Source organism: Lissotriton helveticus, chromosome 1_1 (genome assembly GCF_964261635.1).
Source record: "Lissotriton helveticus chromosome 1_1, aLisHel1.1, whole genome shotgun sequence".
Lineage (NCBI taxonomy): Eukaryota > Metazoa > Chordata > Amphibia > Caudata > Salamandridae > Lissotriton > Lissotriton helveticus.
The window spans coordinates 1,154,914,554-1,154,937,169 of record NC_136057.1 but is presented as its reverse complement, the minus strand read 5'-3'; the positions used below and the strand labels follow the sequence as shown (position 1 = coordinate 1,154,937,169).

General features: G+C 44.8%; 1 protein-coding gene across 1 annotated transcript in view; it reads left to right on the top strand.

Moving 5' to 3' along the window:
• The window catches only part of SLC26A5 (solute carrier family 26 member 5), a 395,647-nt gene that overhangs the window by 244,318 nt on the left and 128,713 nt on the right, over positions 1–22,616 (top strand). The window contains exon 10 of the mRNA XM_078679017.1: positions 17,753–17,866. Within this exon, the coding sequence (XP_078535143.1) occupies positions 17,753–17,866 (114 nt within the window). The remainder of the gene's footprint in view (positions 1–17,752; positions 17,867–22,616) is intronic.

Below are 22,616 nucleotides of genomic sequence, written 5' to 3'. Positions count from 1 at the left end.
CAGGACTGTGGCGTGGAGGACTGGAAGAGACCCTGAAGCACACCACCAGATTTCACTGCATAACCCGAGTAGTGGATGGCTCTCCTGTTCCCCAGAGAGTAGAGATGCAGCTCGGCACAACACAGCAGGAGGCACTGGGCCGACAGAAGCTGTTCCATGGCTTGGACCCAGGAGGGCTTGCAGCCCCTGCAGTTGGATAGAGCAGGGGTGGGAGTGAGTCTCCTCTGTGACTTCCAGAGCTGCAGTAGAGGGTTTGTTTAATGGGTGAGGAGTGAAACAACTAGCAGTCATTTGAATTTGAGAGTTGGGGCTATGTCACACAAAAAAAGTGAAAATAGGCAGGCGCACATGCTTTTTAGACTTTGTTCTCATATACATAAAGAGCCTATGAAAATACTTGAGCCTCCAGACTCGGATGAGCAACGAGAACTGACTAAAAGTGACAGATTTCTCATGCAATCCATTAGCTCCCTTAACATTCAGACAGGCGCTGTAAAACGATGGCCTCCCAACAGCTATCAGGCCCATTGAACCACAACCGAGACTCTGTGGGGTAAGGTGGTGGCTATAAGCCAAATGTGAAAAGGCCGGGTGGGGAGCATAGATACATGTAGTGAGCGTACTCACCTAAATCAGAACCGGATAAAGTGTCTGACACAGATTCGGCAATACTGGAGAACTTCTAACAGGGCCAAGAACTTTCGAAGTGGCTTTGATTAACGGGGCCCTTAGGCGTACCTCAAAGGTCCCAGTGAGTAGGGTGGTGGTTTGCTGGTATTAAATGTAGGGGGAACAGATACAGACTCCTCAGATTAACAACAGTGCTGAGTGACCTGATGTATGCTGGGCCCCACGTGTTTAAATTTACTGGTCTCTGCCCTACAGCCTGCAGGAGGAAACATGCCCTACTTGAAATCACTAAGGAACAGTTAATTGTGAAGGTAATTAATTGAATAATACTTCCTCAAAGGTCTCATGGCACCTTATTGCATGACACTACATGCCGGAAGGCCACTGGGGCTCTCACCTTAACCGGTCATTGTTCAAAATCCATGGAGAGTCATACTGGATATTTGGGCATGGTGACTTGTAAATTGGATGTATTATTCTTCCTATTCTTTTGTTAGTATATTCATTTTCTGTTTTCCTTCTCCACAATTACACCAGGGATACCCATGTAATGCTAAAATATCGTCAGTGTGTGAGTAATGCCAAGTAGGCCCTCAGCATGTGAGGAATGGCCATCATTATGTCAGAGTTGGCCATGATTAGGCTTAGGATGCCCACAGTAGTTAGGATTGCCATGATTATGCCAATGGTAGCCACAATTAGACCAAGGATACACACAATGCGCCAAAAAATTGAGTATTGTTCTAGGGCCACCATTATTCCATCGGTAGCTCCCATTATGGCAGCAGTGCCAGCCAATGTGCAGAGTTAACACCCCCACAGTGAGGTAGTGCAATCAAATACCAGGACTACCATTGGGCGGAACAATGTCAAGGAAGGGCACCACACCAGACAGACTCCCTCAACCACAAGCACGAGGACACACACATGCAAGGGCCCATTAATTCTCTGCAAGTTTGTCATTTACTTGTCCCTTCCTTTCTAACTAGAGGCTTTGCCGTCTCTGGCTTCTGAGGTGTTCCAGAACATAGCTTGCACACCTTGACTCAGACTTCTACAGTCCAGCACGTGTGATGCTCCTGTCCAGATCCCGCTGGTATTCTTCTTTCCTGGCCCTGTGTTCTCACTCTCAGTCTCATGGAAACAGTCACATCACCTGATCAGCATCTCTGGTAGTGCTTGGCATACTTAGCTCTGAAACAGAACCAGACTGGTGTCAAAAGTGTAAAAATGATAAAAACAAGGCAACAGGCCTATTTCAACTATGCACTTAGGACCTAAAAAAACAAACCATATCCATCAGGACCACACCAACCCTTTTCAAATTCAGGAAAGAGCTAAAGACCCACCACTTTATAGAGCACTACATCATGATGTATTAACAAACTATAAACCAGCTATTTCTCCAGCCACTTGATTGTATCCTTGCTTTTTGACCATGTAGAGTGCTCTACTGCAATTTGGCTTTCTTCACAGTATAGAAATACCACATGCATAGATATGATTGGTCCGTGCTGGAGGACACGCATTATCTGAAACTGCATTTGTGTGATTGCGGGCCCTGCCATTGGAGTAGCTGCTTGCCGCTATTTGGTCCTGAGAATGACACCAGCACTCTGCTCCATTGGTGTATTTCGGTGCACTTTTCAGCACCACATCTGTGAGAAATGGAGTAAAAATACAGTTCTTATAGGCATTCATAAAGGAAAACTCATAAAATATATAATAGATTTTCTGGGTTGACAAGCAAGTATGACTAGTGAAGGGGGCAAGGCAGTACTAGGCAAGACTACTGGGCTCTACCCATGCCTATATAAAACACATAACATAGGTGCATAAAGGTCTACAAAGAAACACACTTGTAATTTTGTTCCTCCCGGAAATGCAGGCTGGCCACTTCTTTTTCTGCATCAGCTATTCAATGTTGATTGCCCATTAATCATGACATATTAAATAGCTACAAGTATAAGAAATATCCATTTGAAACAAACATTTAATTTTTAAGAAGTCAGCAACAGCTTTGCATTTTTGAGCAAGGCAATTTTGCAAAAATAAATGAAGTAAATATTGTACTTAAAATAGTTCATATAGCGCTCTGAAGCTCTTGGGTTCATCAGTATCTTAGAAAACCACTAAATAAAAATAGGTTATGAAATGAGTCTAATATGCATTGCATAAAATATAAGAAATATCCAATAGAAAACTTTCATTTATTTTAGAAAGAAACAACAGAAACTTTATATGTATAAGCAGGCTAGGTACAATTGTTAAAAAATAAAACTTTTTACTTTATTTGTAAATACTTTGCATGCCACTCCCAGGCCCTTGTGTCTGTCAGTACAAAAGAAAAATGGTTACATGAAAATGAATTATGAAAATAAATAAATGTACATTTTAAGAAATATCCCTTCAAAACCAATATGATATTTGTAAACACAAAAAAAATTCTTTTAAATAATACTATGTAAATACTTTGCATGCCACTCTCAGGTCCTTGTGCCCGCCAGCCAGCAAGGCAGAAAACAGTTAAATAAAAAGAAATTATGAAAATAAATAAATGTACATTTTAAGAAATTTCAAAACCAATATCATATTTTTAAACACAATTTTAAATAAAACCATAATATTTAAATACTTGGCATGTCAATCTCAGGTTCATGTGCCTGTCAGTACAGTAGAAAACTGTTAAACTGGGAACACTAGACCGGGAACAATTGAACAGCTGAAGACTTGTCATGGGCCCCCGGGGGAGGATGGGGGGGGAGAGGGAGTGCCGACAGGGAAAAGGATAGAGAAATGAGAAGAAACGACACAGAGGGTGAAAGGTTCAAGACTGCAGACGGGAACTTTTGAATGTATTTATGCAAAACAGTGTCATTGCAGTAATATCAAGCGACAATTAGTTAGTTACTTCAAGGGTTCAATCAAAATTAAAAAGGCAATTAAGACAAATGTAACAATTGAGATAATCAGTAAGACTAGACCGAGTGGGGTACAGGGATTCAACAGTGATATTCAATTAATGTCTTTGCAGTAATTACAGGCTTGTTTCAATTACTACAGGTTATAATCAAGGAGAACACGTGATTCAAGCGTGATAGTATATACAATTATATTACCGCGGAAAATGAAGACGGGGTAGAGTACAAGTGTCAAAAAATGGGACAAAACTGGGAGTGCACCAACAGCAATTCGATAACAACAACGTGTGCTGACACAAATTCTTTTATACATTGTGACATGTTGAAGGGACTGTAGCGCATTGGTCCTTCCCCATGTGATAGCAGAAACAAAGAACTGGAGATCACATATGTATATACCATGAGGGCATCATGTTATATTTAGTGTGTGTTACATATGGTGGGAAAATGCAATGGTACAGCTAAGTCCCTGAGTCAGGGAGGCTCGTGAACAGAAGCATGAAGGCTTAGGGATAAGATGCAGTGGGCGCTCCAGGGGGTCAGGGAGCAGTAATGACCGTGTTCCACTCATCCAATGTATTTAGCTCATCAGTGACAGAGTTGCAATGTGCAATCCATCGGCACTCACATTTGTTCAGCAGGAGTTGTAGGTATCCTCCCCTGAGCGGAAGTTCCGGACGGTCAATCACCTGCCAGGTTAAGGCTGTTTCGGAATGGGTTTTTTCTTTCAAATGTCCGACAAGAGGAGCCGTCTCAACATTACATCTGATGCGGCTTTGGTGCTGGAAAATCCACTGCTTTACCATCTGTGTGGTTTGTCCGATGTATAGTAGATTGCACGGGCAACGTATAGCGTAGATTACATTGGATGTGTGGCAGTTGGAGTCATTTCTGTGTTGGGAAGTGTGTCCTGCAGCGACAAATTCATTGGTATTGTTGATGCAATTGCATGCAGAGCAGGTTTGGCATTTGTAATTGCCAAGGATTGGTGGTAACCCCCACAATGATGTCACAGTTTGGGTTTTCCTTTCATCTTTGGGACAGGTGATGGCATGGACCAGTTTGTCTGCTAGGTTGCTACCCCTCTTGTATGAAAAAAGGGGTGGTTCTTGGAAGGGAGCATAGGTCTGCAATATGGGCCAGTTTCTTTTTATAACCCTGCTAACCAAGTTGCTGGAAGGACTGTAGGTGGATACAAATGGAATGCGTAGGTTAGTCCGCTTGGGTGAGGGCTAGAGAAGTACCTCCCTGTGGCAGTACCATGCCCATTTGGACGCACGGGAGACGATGCATTTGGGGTAGCCCCTGTTGCTCAATTTTTTTCAGAGAGAATAGCTGCTTCTCTGAAGTAGTCCTTGCACTACTTGCAGTTTCTCAGGATGCGATGTACAACACCATGCACAATTGTGCACCACTACACTTCAAGACCAAAAAGTAGATTCCACACCTCTCTCTCTCTCTCTCTCTCTCTCTCTCATGCTTTCAAATGCACATTCCACACGTTCTGTTCTTGGCAAGGCTGTTCTACTCCGTGACAGCTCCCACTGCAAGACTGCAAGATTACAAGATAGAAACCTTTAAGAGAAACAAGGCATATGCAGGACATCGTACATTCAGGCTAGGATAAAATAACACACCAAAGTTAATTAAAATAATGGCAGTCAAAGGTCATCACAGGGTGTCAGACTACAAGAGTGGCTCTAGCACTACAGGAGTGAGTGAGCTTAGGGCTCTCAATGGGTTAGCTCATCTCACACCACCTCCGTCCTAGACAGACACACTGGTTCTGCGGCAGCAAGCGTCCATCTTAACAAAAGTTATGATGCCCTCACACATCATCACCCTGCTGACGTTCTATGCTTTGTCTCATCCTTCTATGGAGAAAGAAAGACTCCATCACATACATCCCAAAAGAGGATGTTCTACATCGATTTCACCAAAGACTGGGTTGAACAATCAACTTTATGTTGGGTTTGCTGGGATAAAAAAGGCAAGGCCATGCAGAAGAACACCATCTCCCATTGTATTGTACTCTGCATCAAGATCTGCTATGGATTGGTCAAAAAGCAGCCTCCAGAAGGTCTGCAAGCCAATTCCACCAGGGCTAAAGCAGCTACCACTGTGTTGGTACATGCAGTTCCTGCCTGGACATCTGCCATGCAGATACTTGGGCATCGTTTCAAATGTTCAGGAAGCTTTGCTGTCTGGATACCCATGTTAGCTGAGAAAGGCATTTTGCCCACTTGGTCGTACAGAACTTTTTGGGTTGAGGCAATTGACAGACCTACCTTCTAAAAGGGTACTGCTTTGGTATTTATTGAAAAGGTGAGGAATCTGCGGTTAAAAGTATCCATCAGAAGAACAATTTACTTACCTTCGTTAACACTCTTTCTGTTAGAGACTCTAACTGCAGATTCCTCACTGACCTTCTCTTCCTCCCCTTTCTGTCAATTTGGCTCTACTCATTAACAAGATCCCAAGCCTAGGAATCTGCACACTAGTCAAAGCCAATTTGCTGTTGGGTCTGTGATTCTGGTGGAGCAAACAGCCTCAAAAGCAATTGACGTCATTGCACGGTAGTGGCACAGATATAGGCCCACACATCATTTCCGGAGCAGAATGTGTCAGTGCAGAGCCACACTGCAGCACCTACCAGCACATAGAGGTACTGCTCAAAGGTTTCTGGTTCTAGTCTGATGCCTGGTGAATATTTAAAAGATGAATCTGCGGTCAGATAGAGTCTCTACCAGAAAGAGAGTTACCCAAGTTAACTTGTTCTTCTCACCCATCATGGGCCCTCACAATACTAAAACAGCACTCATGCTGGCCACTTATCCCTTATTCACCCACCTCGTACCCTGCACACTGTTACCCTGAACTCACCCACTACTCACCCCATGCACAACACTAACCTGCAGTAATACACTTTCCCCTTGCACATATAAACCACTCACACTGCACTCACACTACTCACCTCACACTCGCACTGCTCACCCTGGACTTACGCCTCACCCTATACTCGTATACCTCTCACCTTGCTCGGAGGTGGAATCGTACACTGGTCACAGGTCTGTTTCAGTCTTCCTCGGTGCATCATGTTACATGCAGTTTCAAGACAGTTCATAACTTAATTTTTCTCGTGGTTACATGAATGTGGAAGCGCAGCCAGTGTTGTTAGCCTTTGAAACCACTGTTTCTTTCTTCTGAACGCTTCAGAAGGGCAAATACTCCTTTGTGGGGGGGCATGACCTGCTGCTTAGTGTCTGTGGACACCTCTCAACATGCACTCCTCCACAGCTCATCTTGCTCTCACCCTTCGCCCACACTCCAATCGTACACCGCTCATACACCTCTCACCCAGCAGCCACTTACCTTTCACCCTACACTCATGCCCTTCTGACTTTTACATCGCTCACCCTGCACACACCCCTCATCCTACACAAAGACACACTACTGATTGTACACTCACGCACCTCTTACCTTTCATTCATGTACACCGCACCTTGTACTCACACTGCTAATACACCTTTCACTTACACATTGCCCTCACTCCACTCACACTCCTTTCACTGCATTCAGGCATCGCTCCCACTGCACTCAGAATTGGCTCACCATGTGTGCACACAATGCTCACCATGCACACACCACTCACCCTGCACACTCATTCACCATCCAACCTGCAAATTCATACACCAATCACCCTGAACACTCCTACACTGCTCACTCTGCACTCACAACTCTCAATATGCACTTACACAAACCTCACCTTGCACATACACTACTTTCCCGGCACTTGCATTCCGCTCACCCTGAACTCACACTTACCCTGCCCTGCCCTACACTCACTCACCACATATTGCACTAACATGGCTACCAAATTTCATCTCTTACTCACACACTGCTTACGATACATTCACACACAGGATATTTGGAAAATATATCAATCAGGGTAGCATGCTCATTTTGGAAAGAGCCACTCTATGAATAAGGGACAACCGTAGTGTACACAAGAAAGCCTGGACCTTCACAGTGCTGTCCTATATTACCCTCGAGTAAGTCATCTATGCTGCGATATATTCGGACACCCACCCTTGACTCACACACATCTCATCCTACACACTCTTACAATGCTCATATTGCACATAGGCCCCTTACACCTTGTACTTAGGCCCACACACCTTGCACTGAGGCACTGCTCATCCTCCACTCACGCACTGCTCACCCTCTGTTAACAAATTTCTCACCGTGTAGAAACATACTGCTCACCCTGACCTCGCACTCATGCACCAATCGATTGGAAGCTGCCAACTGGTGACGGCTGGAAGAGGAGAAGTGAGCCATTGCTGCAGGGACTGAGTGTGTCCTGAGCACATGGGAAACCTCAAGTGATACTTGTTGTAATCTTCTATAATCGCTGTCCCTTAATGGTTTGTTCCTAACCCCCCAGTTCCTCCCTCTCTGTGTAATCTGTCCCATGGAATGTTGGCAGGGCGTCTGTGTTAGAACGTTGATTGAGGCGAGCGGAGTGCAAGAGACCGGACGAGAATAAAACCAGCTCTTGTTCATCTTCGTGTAGCTGTGATTTATTCCAACAAATTGGCGACGGGGCTGCGCGGGGGGCAGGTCCTGGTCTTCCCCCGTTTATCCAGCACTACCGCGAACCACGACGCCGATTGAGAAGTAACTGTGAGTCTTCAAGGGAAAACGAGATCTGTATTACTGCTAGCGTTAGTAGTTATCAGAGTATAAGGCGTGTTTATTTCCGCTCCGCCTTGCTCTGTGCTCGATCTTGAAGAGGGTTACTTTCTCGTCATTTCTGAAGGCGTTTGTTTGATTGAGGCCAGCGTTTCTCATTTTATTGCTTGGCCGCTCCTGGAACTGTTAAGGCAAATGTCCAGTGTAGCTGTGAAGTAGCTGTGTTTATTGAACTTCTTCATTAATTTCGTGGTGCCGGTGTTAAGTGCAGCCGCCGTCTATTTCCATTCACAAATCTCCCGGGTGAAGACCTTTATGTGAAGTTCAATCTGGAGAACTGTCAACGGTACTTTCAACTCTGACGCCACCTCCTGTCAGCAGCTGTCACTGCAGGGTGAGCGCACTGATTAGGTCAGTTTCTCCGTCAGCTGTGTAAGGCGCACAGTTCTTCTTTCTGAGTTTCGTGAGGCTGCCTGGCATTTTTCTTAGGTGCGCAAGGAACATCTTAGCACCTGGTAGTGAGGCAGAATTCTCTGGAGGGAAGCCTGGGGTTAAAGGAGAACCCGGCTCTATTTTCATATGAATGGAAGCTCTTTGGATTAGCACACGGTGTTGGATTCCCATGTGGTTCAGGAGCCTGTTGTCTTAATCACGCTGGCAGGCACAGCTTTCATCTAAGAAGCCTGTCAGAGTCAGTTCGCTGCTTTTCACGCTGATAAGCACAGCTATTGAAAGACATTATATTTCTTTGCATGCGGTTCAGGAGCCTGTCGTTTTGATCACGCTGGCAGGCACAGCTTACATCCAAGAAGCTTGTCAGAGTCTGTTCGCTGCTTATTACGCTGACAAGCACAGCTATTGAAAGACCTTGTAAATCTTTTAGGTGGTTTTTGTTCTCTTTACATACTGATAGGCACAGCCTTATAAGTCTAATTCCGTTTTTTTTGTTTTTTTTCTGGACACTGTTATTGCTGAATTGTTAACCTTGAAGAGTGTTTATCTGTTAAGTGTTGAGACAGTTTGGGTGTGCCATTCTCACCTTGGTGCCTTCCAAGCTTTATGTATTGTGCTGGGGTGAGAAAGGGCAGTAAAGGATTTGTATTATGGCTACAGCAATGTCAATGTCACAACCGCCTCCCTTTCTCAATGATGATGGTGAACCACTCACTCCATGGAAGAATTGGGAGAGGATTTTTGAATCTTATTTAATAGCTATAGGAGGCAACAGATTTTCATCGGTTAGAAAATTGCACATTCTGTTACATAATCTGGGTAAGCATGCCAGAGAAATGTATGATAATTTACCTGAAATTGAGATGGAAAGCAGTGGTGGAGGTGGGGAAGGTGATGCTCCACCAGATGTATACCTTATTGCCTTGAAGAAACTAGAAGCACAGTTTGGTAAGAAAATTAATGTAGTGTTGGAGCGACACAAATTCTTTTCTAGGTCTCAAGGGAAACAAGAAAGGGTAGTGAATTACATAGCAGTCCTTAGAGGGTTGTCTTCCACCTGTGATTTTGGTAATCTCACGGATTCACTGATTAGAGACCAGTTGGTCAGGTGCACTTCAGACAGGAAAATACAAGAAAAATTGCTTGCTGATGCCCCAGATTTGAAACAAGCAGTGGATATAGCAAAGAGCATCGAACACACAGCATTCTGCATGAATGAAATGAAGGAGGCCGTTGAGGTGAAACAGGTGTGTGATGAGGAAGTACTGAGAGTGTCCAATAGGCAAGACAAGGGCAAATATGTACAAAAAGGGAGTTCTTTCCTGAAGGATGAGCCCCAAAAGTTGAAATGTTTCCGTTGTGGTAATCCCAATCATCTTGCTAATAGTGTAAAATGTCCAGCAAGGGGTGCCATGTGCAGGAAGTGCAATAAAAGGGGACATTTCACCAAGGTATGTCACGATATGAAAAAAGAGGTGACCCATATGATTTGGGAAGATGAGGAACCCAGAGGGGATATTGTATTCATGGTTAATGAGTTGCTTGATAATTCAGACTGTAGCTACCCAGAGTGTGAGATCATGCTTGACAATGTGGCCTACAATGTATATGCGGATTCATGTTCACCGTACACACTTATAAATGAAACCACATTTAAAACCAGGTCTGTTGACAAGGATTACGAAGTGTTGCCCCCAGACATCAACCCAGGAGGATACAATCATGATACTATACCATTGGTGGGAATGATCATTATGCACATTCGATTCAAAGAGAGAGCCACTGTGGGAAAAGTGTATCTAACGAAGAAAGGATCGTGTTTACTGGGGTGGAAACATCAAAAGGACCTAGGTATAAAATTAGACCCCAATGCCTCTGAACCAGTATACCTGATAGATCAACCCAGTATTGGTAATGAGGTGGTTGAGGAATTCCCTGAAGTATTTTCCAGTGAGTTGGGGTTATTGAAAGGATTCCTTCATAAAATAAAACTGAAAAAACATTACAAGCCCACGGTACATAGAGCTAGATCCGTGCCATTGGTAGTGAGAGATTCTTTGCAGAAAGAACTGGAAAAATTGGAATCCATTGGTGTAATTAAAAAGATCGAGAGCTCTGAGTGGCTCGCCCCCATTGTGGTAGCTTCAAAAGGGGGGGGGAAAAGGGATTCGTTCATGTGTGGATCTCAGGGATCTCAATGCCAACATCTGGGTAGAGAGGCATCCCCTCCCTAGAATAAACGAGATGCTTAGTGTGTTGAAGGGGGCGAAATGTTTCAGTGTTTTGGACCTCTCAGCGGCATACCACCAGGTTGCCCTACATCCGGAGTCTAAAAGCCTGACTTCTTTCATTACGCCATTCAGAGCATACCAGTATAATCGTATGCCATTCGGGTTGGCGTCCGCGGCAGCGGTCTTCCAACGCATTATGCAACATATCCTTGAAGACCTTAGTAAGGTCCTGTGCTTTCAGGACGATATACTAATTTATGGAGACTCAGAGGGTGAACACAACCTGATTTTAAGAGAATTCTTGTGTAAGTTGAGTAAGGCTGGTTTTACCACTCAAAAGGACAAGTGCAAGATAGGGGTCAAATCTGTGACTTACCTTGGGCATACCATATCAGGCGAGGGTATTAAACCAAAAACCAGCCTGTTAGATGCAGTATTGTTAGCACCCGCTCCTACTACCAAAGAGGAGCTTAGATCCTTCTTGGGTTTAGTCGAGTACATGAGTAAGTTCATTGAAAATTTTTCTAGCCACACAAGCAACATGAGGGAGCTTTTGAAGAAAAATAGTACATTTGGTTCGAGCGAGGAGTGCAAAAAGGAATTCAAGTATGTTAAGTCAGGGGGAGGAGCCAAGCTCGCGTCCAAGATGGCCACGTTTTAGCTCGGCTCCGTTCGCTTTCCTGTCTGGAACGTCTATCCTGTGTCTTATCCTGCCCCGGGAAGTATTCTTTGATGTACTATGGCACTACGACATTTCACAGGCACTTACCGTTTGATCCGTTTGTTCCTGGGTGCCGCGGATCCTGAGCTGCGCCCTTGTCTGCTTCGGGGCCTCCGGAGCGTGCGGGCCTGATACTCCTTGGTGGCGCCTGGGAGGGACGATGCGCTGTGGCCGGCCCTTGGTGGCGGTATGGGTTCGGTCGGTGAGGCCGATGTGCAATTAGACCGGTGACGGCTATCCGGGCCTGGTCCGACGGTCCTGCGACCTGGTGTTGGGGCGCTGCCTTCCATGGACGGGGTTGACCGTGTATGTGGCTCGTCTCCCCTTTGTTCTCCGGTCCGGCCATTTTGAGTCCCTCCGCCCGGACTCGGAGAACGGACCCGGTAGCGTGCGGGGAGCCGGCGATCCGCCTTCTTCTGGTGGCCCCCCTTCCTGCTCTGGTGGTGCCTCTGCTGGTGGTCGGCTGTATCCTGTTTGCCCTGCTGGTGTCCGGACGGGGGTCGGAGTTTGCCGCGGCCCCGCCGGGCTTCTAAAATGGCGGCCGGCCCCATGTCTCTCGACCTGGCCGAGACTGGGGACGCTGGTCTGCCGCATGGCACGTTTGCTGAATACCGTAAAGGTGAGCCTACACTTGGCGACATCCTCGCCGCCTTGCGCTCCTGGGGTGCTCCCATGGCCGCACCTATCATTGACCTGTAGGAGGATCATTTTGCCGGGCCTGCTGGGCCCCCCTTGATGGGTGCGGCTCCATCTCTGTTGTGTGCTGCTGGAACTTTCCTGGAGGTCGTGGGCCCGGCGGCTGTTGTCGGTGTGGGTGTGCGGATGTCTGCTGCCCTCCTTCATCCTGTGCTCCCCCCTGTGCAGGGGGTCCGCCGGCCGGGTCCCGTCCGGACCGGCCTCGTTGGATCTCCCCTTTCCTTTTTGCCTCGAGTGGCCGACCGAAGATCCTGTGATTGCTCCGCCGGATCGGCTTTCCTCATATTGTCGCCGGAACTGTGCCTGCATTGCTTGATGTGGTGGCAGTTCTATCCTGTTCATCCGGGTCGCAATCGATATGACTTGTGTGGATTGCCGATCGGACTCCCTGTTGTTCGCCTCCTGTTCCACATGAGCTGGTTCCTTGTGCGTTGGACGACTACAACTTGGGATAAACAAGGACAGGGTTGAGATGAACTTGCCTCGGTGGACTATTATCTTGCGGTATGGTCGGATGATCCGTTTGTAACTGTATGACTATGTTCGATTCTCCTTCATGTTCCTGGACTTTATCCTTGTGCTTACTAACTTCCCGTGGGCTCTGAATATTTTCGGACGGGGAGGTGGGAGCTGCTGGGGTTTTGATTATATGGCTCCTCTCCCGTTGTTACTTCCCTGTTTTCCCTTCTTCTTTTTGTCTTTGTGGTTCTTTCTCACTTTATCTCTCTATATTTCGGGTTCTGATTAGGGCGACAGGCACGCTGCCTTGGGGTAGGCCATAGCCTTCTGCAGGGGTGCAGGGTGGGATGTGCGGGGTGGGGGGGGTCTGTCGTATTGTGTTTTCCCCTTATATTTTGGTTCTATGGCTCTTGTGTATCCCCTTTTTCGAGACGCGGTGTCGGCATGTTGCCCCCTGGGGTGTTTCTTGCTAGCATGGGCCTTCTGGTATTTCTGCCGTCACGGTTTACTACACATTCATTCCTCCTGTTACCGCTGGTTCCATGTGCCGGTCTATTCTCGAGTGCTTCGTTAGCCGTGGGGCGCGTGCAGTGATGCTGCGTTCTTCTTCTCCCCCCCCTTTTTTTTTTCCTATGTTCTTTTCCCCCCTTTTTTTCCCCTCCCCCCCCCCCCCCCCTTTTTTTTTTTTCTTTCCTTCCCCGGGTTGTTGTACCAGAGGGCTTTTTGTTTTGTAAGCTTAATTTTAGTTTTGTATATTATTGTGTGTTCTCGTTGTGGTGGGAGGGCGCTGGGCAGCGGTTGCAATTGCTTATTGTGGTGGGACTCACGTTCTGCCTTTACCAAAATGTGACTGTTCTTTTTGCTTTTTCCTGTGTTCGATATTTCTGCTTGCTCGCGGCCCACCACGGCCCACTGGACTTTCAGGCTTGTCATTATTCTGCGATACCCTTTCTTCTATTATAAAATCAACCTTCTCTCATCCTGTTTGTGGTGGTTGCTCTGTGGCTTTGCACCTTTGCTTCTTGTATGGATTGTTGTGATATCCTCTTGGAGTTTCTGTACTGCCTGATATGTTTCCTTCATTGTGGTGGCCGGCCCGATGGGTTGTAGGCCCGTATTTGTGAGCTCTTTCTGTACAATAAAGGTTTTAAAAAAAAAAAAAAAAAAAAAAAGTATGTTAAGTCAGCCATTGCAAGAGCACCCACATTGGGGATGTTTGATCCAAATGAAAAAACCACACTGACTACTGATGCTAGTAGTAAGGGCTTAGGGGCATCCCTCACTCAAAGGATTGGTGGATGCGAAAGAGTAATCGCTTTCGCTTCCAGGACACTGAAGGAACCAGAGTCCAATTACTCTACCATCGAAAGGGAAGCCCTAGCGTGCTACTGGGCAATAAACCACTTTAAATTTTTTCTTTGGGGTATTCCCTTCACACTAAGGTCTGACCATAAACCGTTGATTCCATTATTCTCCACTAAGAACATAGAGAGGGCCACACCACGTATTGCCAAATGGATACTGGCATTACAAGGGTACAATTTTTCCATGTGTTATGTGGCGGGTGAGAAAAATACCATTGCAGACTGCATGTCAAGGTTGCCTATACAAGGAGAAGACACAGTGGGGGGGCCACCTAATGAAGCCATTCTCGCAGTGGAACATCCGGCTATCAGTAAGGAGGAATGGGAGAGTGAATCCCAAAGTGACCCGGAGTTAAAGGAGTTAAAAAAGTTGATTGAGGAAGGGTGGCCTGAGCATAACGTGGACTTAGCTGATAACCTCAAACCTTATTGGTCAGTGAGAAACGAATTAGCCAGCATGAATGGTCAGATTTGGAGAGGGAATAAAGTCATTCCCCCGGGTGGCATGAGAAATAGGATCATTGTGTTAGCACATGAGGGTCATCCGGGAAGGAGCATGACGAAGAGTAAAGTGAGACAACACTATTGGTTCCCAGGCATGGATGGGTTGGTGGAGAGCATGGTAAAAGACTGTGAAGCGTGTGGGAGAAGTGACAAATCTAAAGTGGTACATAAGGCACCCCTCATTCCAGTGGAAGTTCCGAGTAAACCTTGGGACAAGTTGGGGATTGACATAATAGGGCCTATGAATTTACTCAATGCCAACCAGAGATTTATGTTTGTAATTATAGATTACCATTCTCATTGGATCAGTACCAAATTTGTCCCCTCAATAACTACACAGGACATGGTAGAATTTTTGAAGGAAGTGTTTCCTACAGAAGGTATTCCCAGCACCTTGGTGACAGACAATGGTGTCCAATTTACGTCAGATACTATGAAAAAGTTCTTGTCAGAGTTAGCCATCTCACATATAAGAACACCTTTTTACTGTCCCAAAGCCAATGGTATGGTGGAAAGGGCAAATAGGATTGTGAAGAACTCGATTCAAATGGCAGTTACAATGCATGAACCAGTAGAGGAGGCAGTTAGAAAAACACTGTGGTCTTATCATTCCTCCCCCAATGCTGTGACAGGAGTATCCCCGTTCGTATCCCTAAAAGGGAGGAACCCAGGGTCTAAGCTCAACCCTAATTGGTTGAATGGGGGCAGTCCGGTGTGGGTGGACAGGAAGTCTGTGAGAGACAAGGTGGAACTACATCAAATGGAGTACAAAACCAAGTCTGACCAGAAGTGGGGAACCACTAGCAGGAAGTTCTCTGTGGGACAATGGGTAGTGGTCAAAAGACCAGCTGTAGGACGTGCAAAAGTGTCATCTTTCTCAAAACCTATAAGGATACAGAGAGTGAACAATAACTCGCTGGTACTAGAAGACGGAAGTACATGGAGCATAGACAATGTAAGCGCCTGCCCCGATGTATGTGTACCAATGGCCATTGGCGAGGAAGACCAGGATGTTAATTCACCGAACAGTCAAGAGTCCAGAGGGACCAGGGTGCGCCAGCCACCAGGTTGGCAAAAAGACTATGTAACCTAATTTGTTTATGATGTTCTCTTCCACGAGGACCTTTCAGCTACATTTTGTTATTCTTGTACAAGGGGAGATGTGTTGTAATCTTCTATAATCGCTGTCCCTTAATGGTTTGTTCCTAACCCCCCTCCTCCTCCCTCTCTGTGTAATCTGTCCCATGGAATGTTGGCAGGGCGTCTGTGCTAGAACGTTGATTGAGGCGAGCGGAGTGCAAGAGACCGGACGAGAATAAAACCAGCTCTTCTTCATCTTCGTGTAGCTGTGATTTATTCCAACAATACTGTTGCCGGCAGAGTATTTGCCCCAGTACATGCTTAGACTTGGGGTGCTGCGTCCCGTCCCTGAGGCTTCCTGAGATCATTCTATCCGACAGGTAGTAATCTACTGGGAGCCGACAACAGTGGGCCACATTTTGTGCAGTGTGTTGTCGCTTTGAGGCTCAAATGGAATCAGGCAGGGGTTCCATGACTTGGCACGTGGGCAGGAGAGTACTCCAGAACCAGTCACCTGGCCAGAAACTCAACAGCAAAGCAAAAATAGTTGGAGCAGCAGCAGGTATCGTTGATGGAGGGCGTACCCACCATCCATTGTTTGTCATAATATCACCCATATGGATCCATACTGTTGTTCTGGTGCACAAATGACGAATTCCAAACTGTAGTTCATGCATTTAATTTATTACAGTTAAGTTATTATGTCATTTCTTTATGACAGGCAACTGCGTGTACCACAAATGGCCTTTTATAAAGAAATTACAGAATTGTTTTTAATATAGGGAATGCAGAATCCTTTATATTATAAAGAAATGAAAGATGGGATTGCAGAACTCCATGTATTAAAAAGCAAAAAATGTAGCTGCTCAACTCAAATAGCTTATTACAGTTGAGTTCTGACATCACAATGCCTTCTGCTGAAGACAGCAGTCAAAGGGAAAGGCAGGTCAGGCCATGGACTAAAATTAAAGCAGCTGTTTAACAAACCAACACAAACTGTTGTCATTCTTTAGTTTGCTGTTTTTCTAGCTATACAGTGACAAGCAGAAATGAGATATTTATTGCAGAATGTTTATTTTTACACTCATTAGGTAATGATTGAAAAGATACAATCTTTCTACATGTCTACACATTCCGAGCTACTGATTTTTATTTTTTTACCGGACTTGAATTAAACTGATTCTAATATATATTTTTCAACAGACATTTCTAACCATGTTTCTGATAAGTTGATTTTGCACTAGAGATTCTACTTTTATTCTTCATGTTTACAAACACGATCTCTCTAATATGAAAGAGCTACACACCAAGGATTTAAGTGGTTTGTGGGAAAGATGAATGGTGTAAAGCACCCTCTACTGTACATGATAAGGATATTGCAGAGTTCCTCGGAGTTCCATAAGCTTATAAAGGAACTCGTTTTTCGGCCCCATTCATCTATACAGCAATGGACTTCTTTGGGGCTTGCAATATCCTCATAATGTACTAGAGAAGGCATATTATCCCATATAGATATAGATCATAATATTTAGGATTTTCTTTTTTTTTTACTGTCCAGATTCTCTGTAAATTGCTCTGCCACCTATGGGTCTTGTTCTTTTTATTAAAAAAACGTTCATGCCTAGATAAATATGCTGTGACACAGTCCATTAAAACTCCTTACAACTCCTTGCTTGCACTTATCCATTTGAAAGGATCCCACAGAGCAAGGCACGTTAATGCTTATTTTAACTCTCCCTGATTTAAAAAAAATATATTTCTGGGTGATATCATTATAGCTGTTTTTGTGATTATTTTTACTTTTAGTTTTCTTTTTATAAATGCTGTTTTTCCTTTAGAAGCATGCTAAATTGGCCTGAAGGAGGTTTTTCCAAAGAAGTTCAAGACTTGAGGTTGCTTCAGTTGTATACATGTAGCAACTGTTTGTGCTCACAACGAGCTGGCTATGTATGTCTTCTTTCCATTTCTAAATCATTGTCTGCATTTTTTATTTTAAAGGAACTTATTGCACTGGGACTCTGCAATTCTTTCGGTTCATTCTTCCAGACCTTTACTGTGACGTGTTCGATGTCTCGTAGTCTTGTTCAAGAAAGTACCGGAGGGAAAACTCAGGTTTGTACGCTTTTCCACGCTTTTATTTTCTAAAGGTTTCTTAAAAACATTCAAATATAAAAAGTGGCTATAATAAAAATATTATACATGTATTATAGAATATACATACATAGCTCTGTAGGAGTTTTCCCCAGTGTGTTTTCTTTTGGAGAAAACGTGCTGTTCGTTTGTGTGTTCTCTGCTCCACCTGCTGCATTTTAGTATGATTTGAAGAGAGTCTGAACGTCACTGTCTGAACGTGGCTCACACTGTAAATTAAAAATTCTACTTCAGGACATTCTTATTTTCAGTGACGGTGGAAAGAGGGATGTTGTTACCTTAATATCATTCTAGCCTCAGATCCTAGAAGCTGTGCTACATAGATTTTTCCTAATTCAGTTACAGAAGCGAGTTATGGTCAATATTTGAAATGGGCGAATTTCAATAAGAATGCATCAGGGAGTACGCGATTATGTGTGGATTGAATTTACGTTGGTGCTAAACGATGGGTAATTAGGCGTTTAGTCTTCATCGTGTTCATGGAGCCTATGCGTGTGTGCGCGCGTGTTTTATAAGGTGAGTTACTTCTATTGTAAGATATTAAAGTTAGGCTCCATTGCAGGTAATTAAAATCGGATAGAAAAGGTTAGCTCTTCAAACAGCATTCAAACGTAAAAAGTCAATGTATTGTTGAAGAACTCGCTTAACCAAGTTGAATTTTTGGGTCGTATTCTTGTCTAGCACCACTCTCTTTGACTATACTTTTTCCAGAAAGTGAAATAGACACACAGGCAGATGCATCTATTAATCACTGGCTGCAATAGAACCAGAAGAACAAATCTCGAAGTAGAAAAAAAAAAACACAATTCAGCAATTCTGCTCCGCGTCCATGTTTGTAGTTTTAAGATTGGAAGAAAGCACCACTGTTCTTCAGAGGGAAAGGAGTTGCTGATTTTGTGGCGCCTACCAAAGGCCAGAGGCGGCATATGTACCCTGTGATTGGGTAGATCAGTATGCTAGACAGAGACTAAATAGACAGTTATCCACTGCAGCCGCTGTCCACGGAAGAAAAACACAGGAAAATTGGGATCCAATTACTAATATAGGTCAGGTAACACCACAGAAGAAAATGTGAAATCTGTGGTTGGAGAGGAAGAAGGCAGTGTAACTGCAGTCCTCAGCCTGACAGCAGCAGCATTGGCCCAAACCAGTGCCCGCTCCCATCACAGGGTGTCATCAGTGTCTCAGAGGAGGAAGAATGGGTCCCATGTTCTCCTCAAAGGTGCAGTTGAGTTATACAGTGTATTTGACTGAAATACACTTTTAAGATTATGTTTTACTGGTAATTTGGGGCATGATACTACTAGGCCTACAAGACAACTGATACCAAGTAGACATTCCACACAGAAGGACTATAAACGATCCACAACAAGCATTCTGCACATTTGGGTTATTCCACCCGAAATCTATGCACCTCAAAGAGGACTGTTATCCATCATAGGTAATCCCCTAGGAAAGGGAGCTTTGGCATCCATTGGAAGCGATGAGGGATGAACATTTTATTGGCTCCATATATCCCGCTCCACCATCAGCTTACTTAGCGAAGGATATTGCAGTTCCATCATGAGTGTAAGGAATCACTCAGATAAGTGATGAAGATAGTAGAAACTCGATGTAGCGCAGCCCAGGCCGGTGCAGATCCTTAGGCTGGAACTAATCTCACAGCTTCAGAAGGGTGATGAAGATGATGCTGCTTGAAGGAGGTCACACCGCATACTCGTGGTAATTTGTGATGAAAGAGACATGTGGGTCATGGAGTTATTCTGGGTTTGAAAACCGAAAAGCTTGCTGCAGTAACAAACAAATAGTGCTATAATACTACAGTTCTTTCTGTGTTAAAAAATAAAAAATGTCTATCGTCATTCCAGACTCTAAAATGGAATATCAGCTCCACTGTAGCTAGTTTCATAGGTACCTTCAGCTCTGCCATGCGCTGACCCCCTCCATTACTGCCCTGGGTGATCTCCCCGAATGTAACCCGTTAGATGGCAAACTTCCTTCGGGTGATTTAAGTACTGACAAAGATCTATCAAACACTTACCTCCAATCACCCTGACACATTCTGTGCCCTCAGGGCTGGTTGGGTGGAAGATGTTGGGGTCCTTGGGTATGAGGATTGGACGGAGGCACTGGAGATGCCTTGAATGGCTGCAATAGCGGCCCGTCTCAGACTGATCTAGCGTAAGTATCTCAACAGGGTATATTTCACTTGCCATAGACTCTGGTGTATGGGTGTGATCGTCTCCCCGACCTGTCATCGGTGTGGCACCATGGAAGGCACGTTTATTCTTACAAAGTGGAGCTGTCCGGATTTGCAAAGATTCTGGTGTGGAGTAAGGGCCTGTCTGGGCGGGGTTCTCACTTGGTCAATCCTAATGGACCCAAAGCGTACCCTTCTTTATTCCACCTATGATTTGGGTGGTGTTAGGTATTGATTATCTCTTTAGTGTTTGGGTTTGACTTTAGGAAAGCAGGACGTAGCACAGGAGTGAAAGATTGTGACTTCACCGTCCATGGCAGTTTGGAAGAAAGGTATGAACCATTGTATGTGTCTGCAAGTGGCAGTATATAAAGCAAGGGGTTGTCCTGAAAAGCACCCCGAAGATATGGCAGGTATGGGCGTTATTACATGGGGCATAGAATTGGAACCTGTTTGTCCCAGGTATCAATCGATTGATGATGAAATACGGACATTTATGGGATGACAGCAGACTGAGTGGGGGATCCTGATTGTCAAATGTGGACTTTTGTATTCTATTGCTGGATGTCAGGTGGTGGGGTTATGTGCGTGCAGGCATTTGAATTTTCCTTTGCAATATCATATATCATTTTACTAGTGTGTGTTATGGCCTAAAAGGCCCTGTTTTCCATTCAAATCGCAAAATCAATAAAAATGTGTTATAAAAAAGCCTAATTTTATTGTTTATCCATATTAGTTGGTTAGTGATATAGCCTAGACCTAGCTCAAAGGAGCTTTCTAAAGAGAACATTTCTATGGTAACTGGAGCCTCTCAAAATTGAGATGCTGTAAATGTTACAGGATTGTGATTAGGTCTGGTTGAGGTAGATGATAGATACCAGAATTCGATGGAAAGGGGACGGAAGTAATTGAGCCAATACCAGGAAGCACTCTGTATGGTTGTTTTTATGTAGTTAGTTTGTACATTATCAGATGAGGCACAGTGAAATAAAGTGAGTTGCACAGAATGACACCATTTTTGGTGACGAACGGAATTAGGAATTCTTGCCAAGTTTTTGATGTTAGAATTTATGCATCTTAAGCACTAAACTACTTCTCGCCAGGAGTACCTAACTGAAAGTTGGCGGTAGGAACTCACCGTGTGGCTCACACACTCAGTTTGAGCAGTTCCAATTCTATCAGGCCTTTCCAGAAACTCTGTTTTGTGTCTTTTTTCAGTGGCATGTTTTAGACTTAAGGTTGTACAAAGTTCCCCTAGGAATGGACATGTAATAAGGTCTCTCTCCCAAGTTACTAAGTGAAGGCAAGGGGGTATTATTTACTAGGAAGTCAGCAAGTTCCTTGTCGGAACTAGGAAGCCTCACACAACTAATGAGCTGGATGACATGTCTCATTCAGCCTACTTGAGATGTTGTTTAAATCATCGGCTTCCTGCTCCTACGTCAAGCCGGCGCTGCAATGCCTGACGGGTAACAACAAGTGTCACTCTTTTACGGAGATCTTTTGTTCCTTGCCGTGATATGCTGATATGTGCGAGGCTAGAAAAAGTGAGGTAGTGAGCGAAAGGTGAGTTTAAAAAAAGTTGGATAGTCCACAAAGTAACCTTTATTCATGTGGCTAGCCACTTTATTAAAAAGTGCAAAGAGGGGTATCGAGGACCAAAGTAACCATTAGTATGGCCTCATTTCAACCCTCAGACATGGTCAACATGTTTCATGCCCTAGGAGGCAATTCTTCAGGACCAGATAGTGCTCATATACTCGTTAGGTGCCCAGAGGTGAGCTACAGGGTATGAATAATACAACCTGGTGGGTCTATGACTATAGCAGGCTAGAAGTACTGCATCACCGTCAGACCTAGGGATCAAGCAAAAATAACAATAACAACATCATCATTGTTTGCCCCAACGCTTACAGATTGTGGGTCGTATTTATCCCAAAAGACAATACCGCACCCAGGCATATGTGATCTTCTAGGTGCCGAAAGCAATATTTGTATGTAACATGGTGAAGAGAGAGAGACTATTATTACATTCGTCAGGACATGACCCAAAGCTCATTTGGAACATGTGTGAGTACTACTCTTAGGTTGAGGTCTGTTGCTTACTAACAAGAGTACCTCTTGGGTAAGAAGTATTTCGCTTAATTTGAGCAGCCACTATACCCCAAGGTTGATGCCAGGGACTCAAAGGGATGATTGCCATTAATTTCATGGGGCTTACCATTGCGAACCCACTATCAATCTGCGCGGCTAGTTCCTGTGGGGACTGCGCTAGCGACCTAAGCCTGTAAAGAGAATTGACAGGAGAAGAAAACAAAACAAAACATAACAGGGGGTTACAGCCAGGGCGTTGTCGGGGTAGGTCTAGATCTGAGGACAGTCAGTGAACCACGTGTGGCCCCGCCCCGCCAGGCTACTCCGCACGGTTGGACATACCACCCGTTAGAGTGCGCGGCCCCGCCTGTAGGCGCCGGGAGAACGCTGGTGGTAGAGGGTGGGACCAGCGGTGTT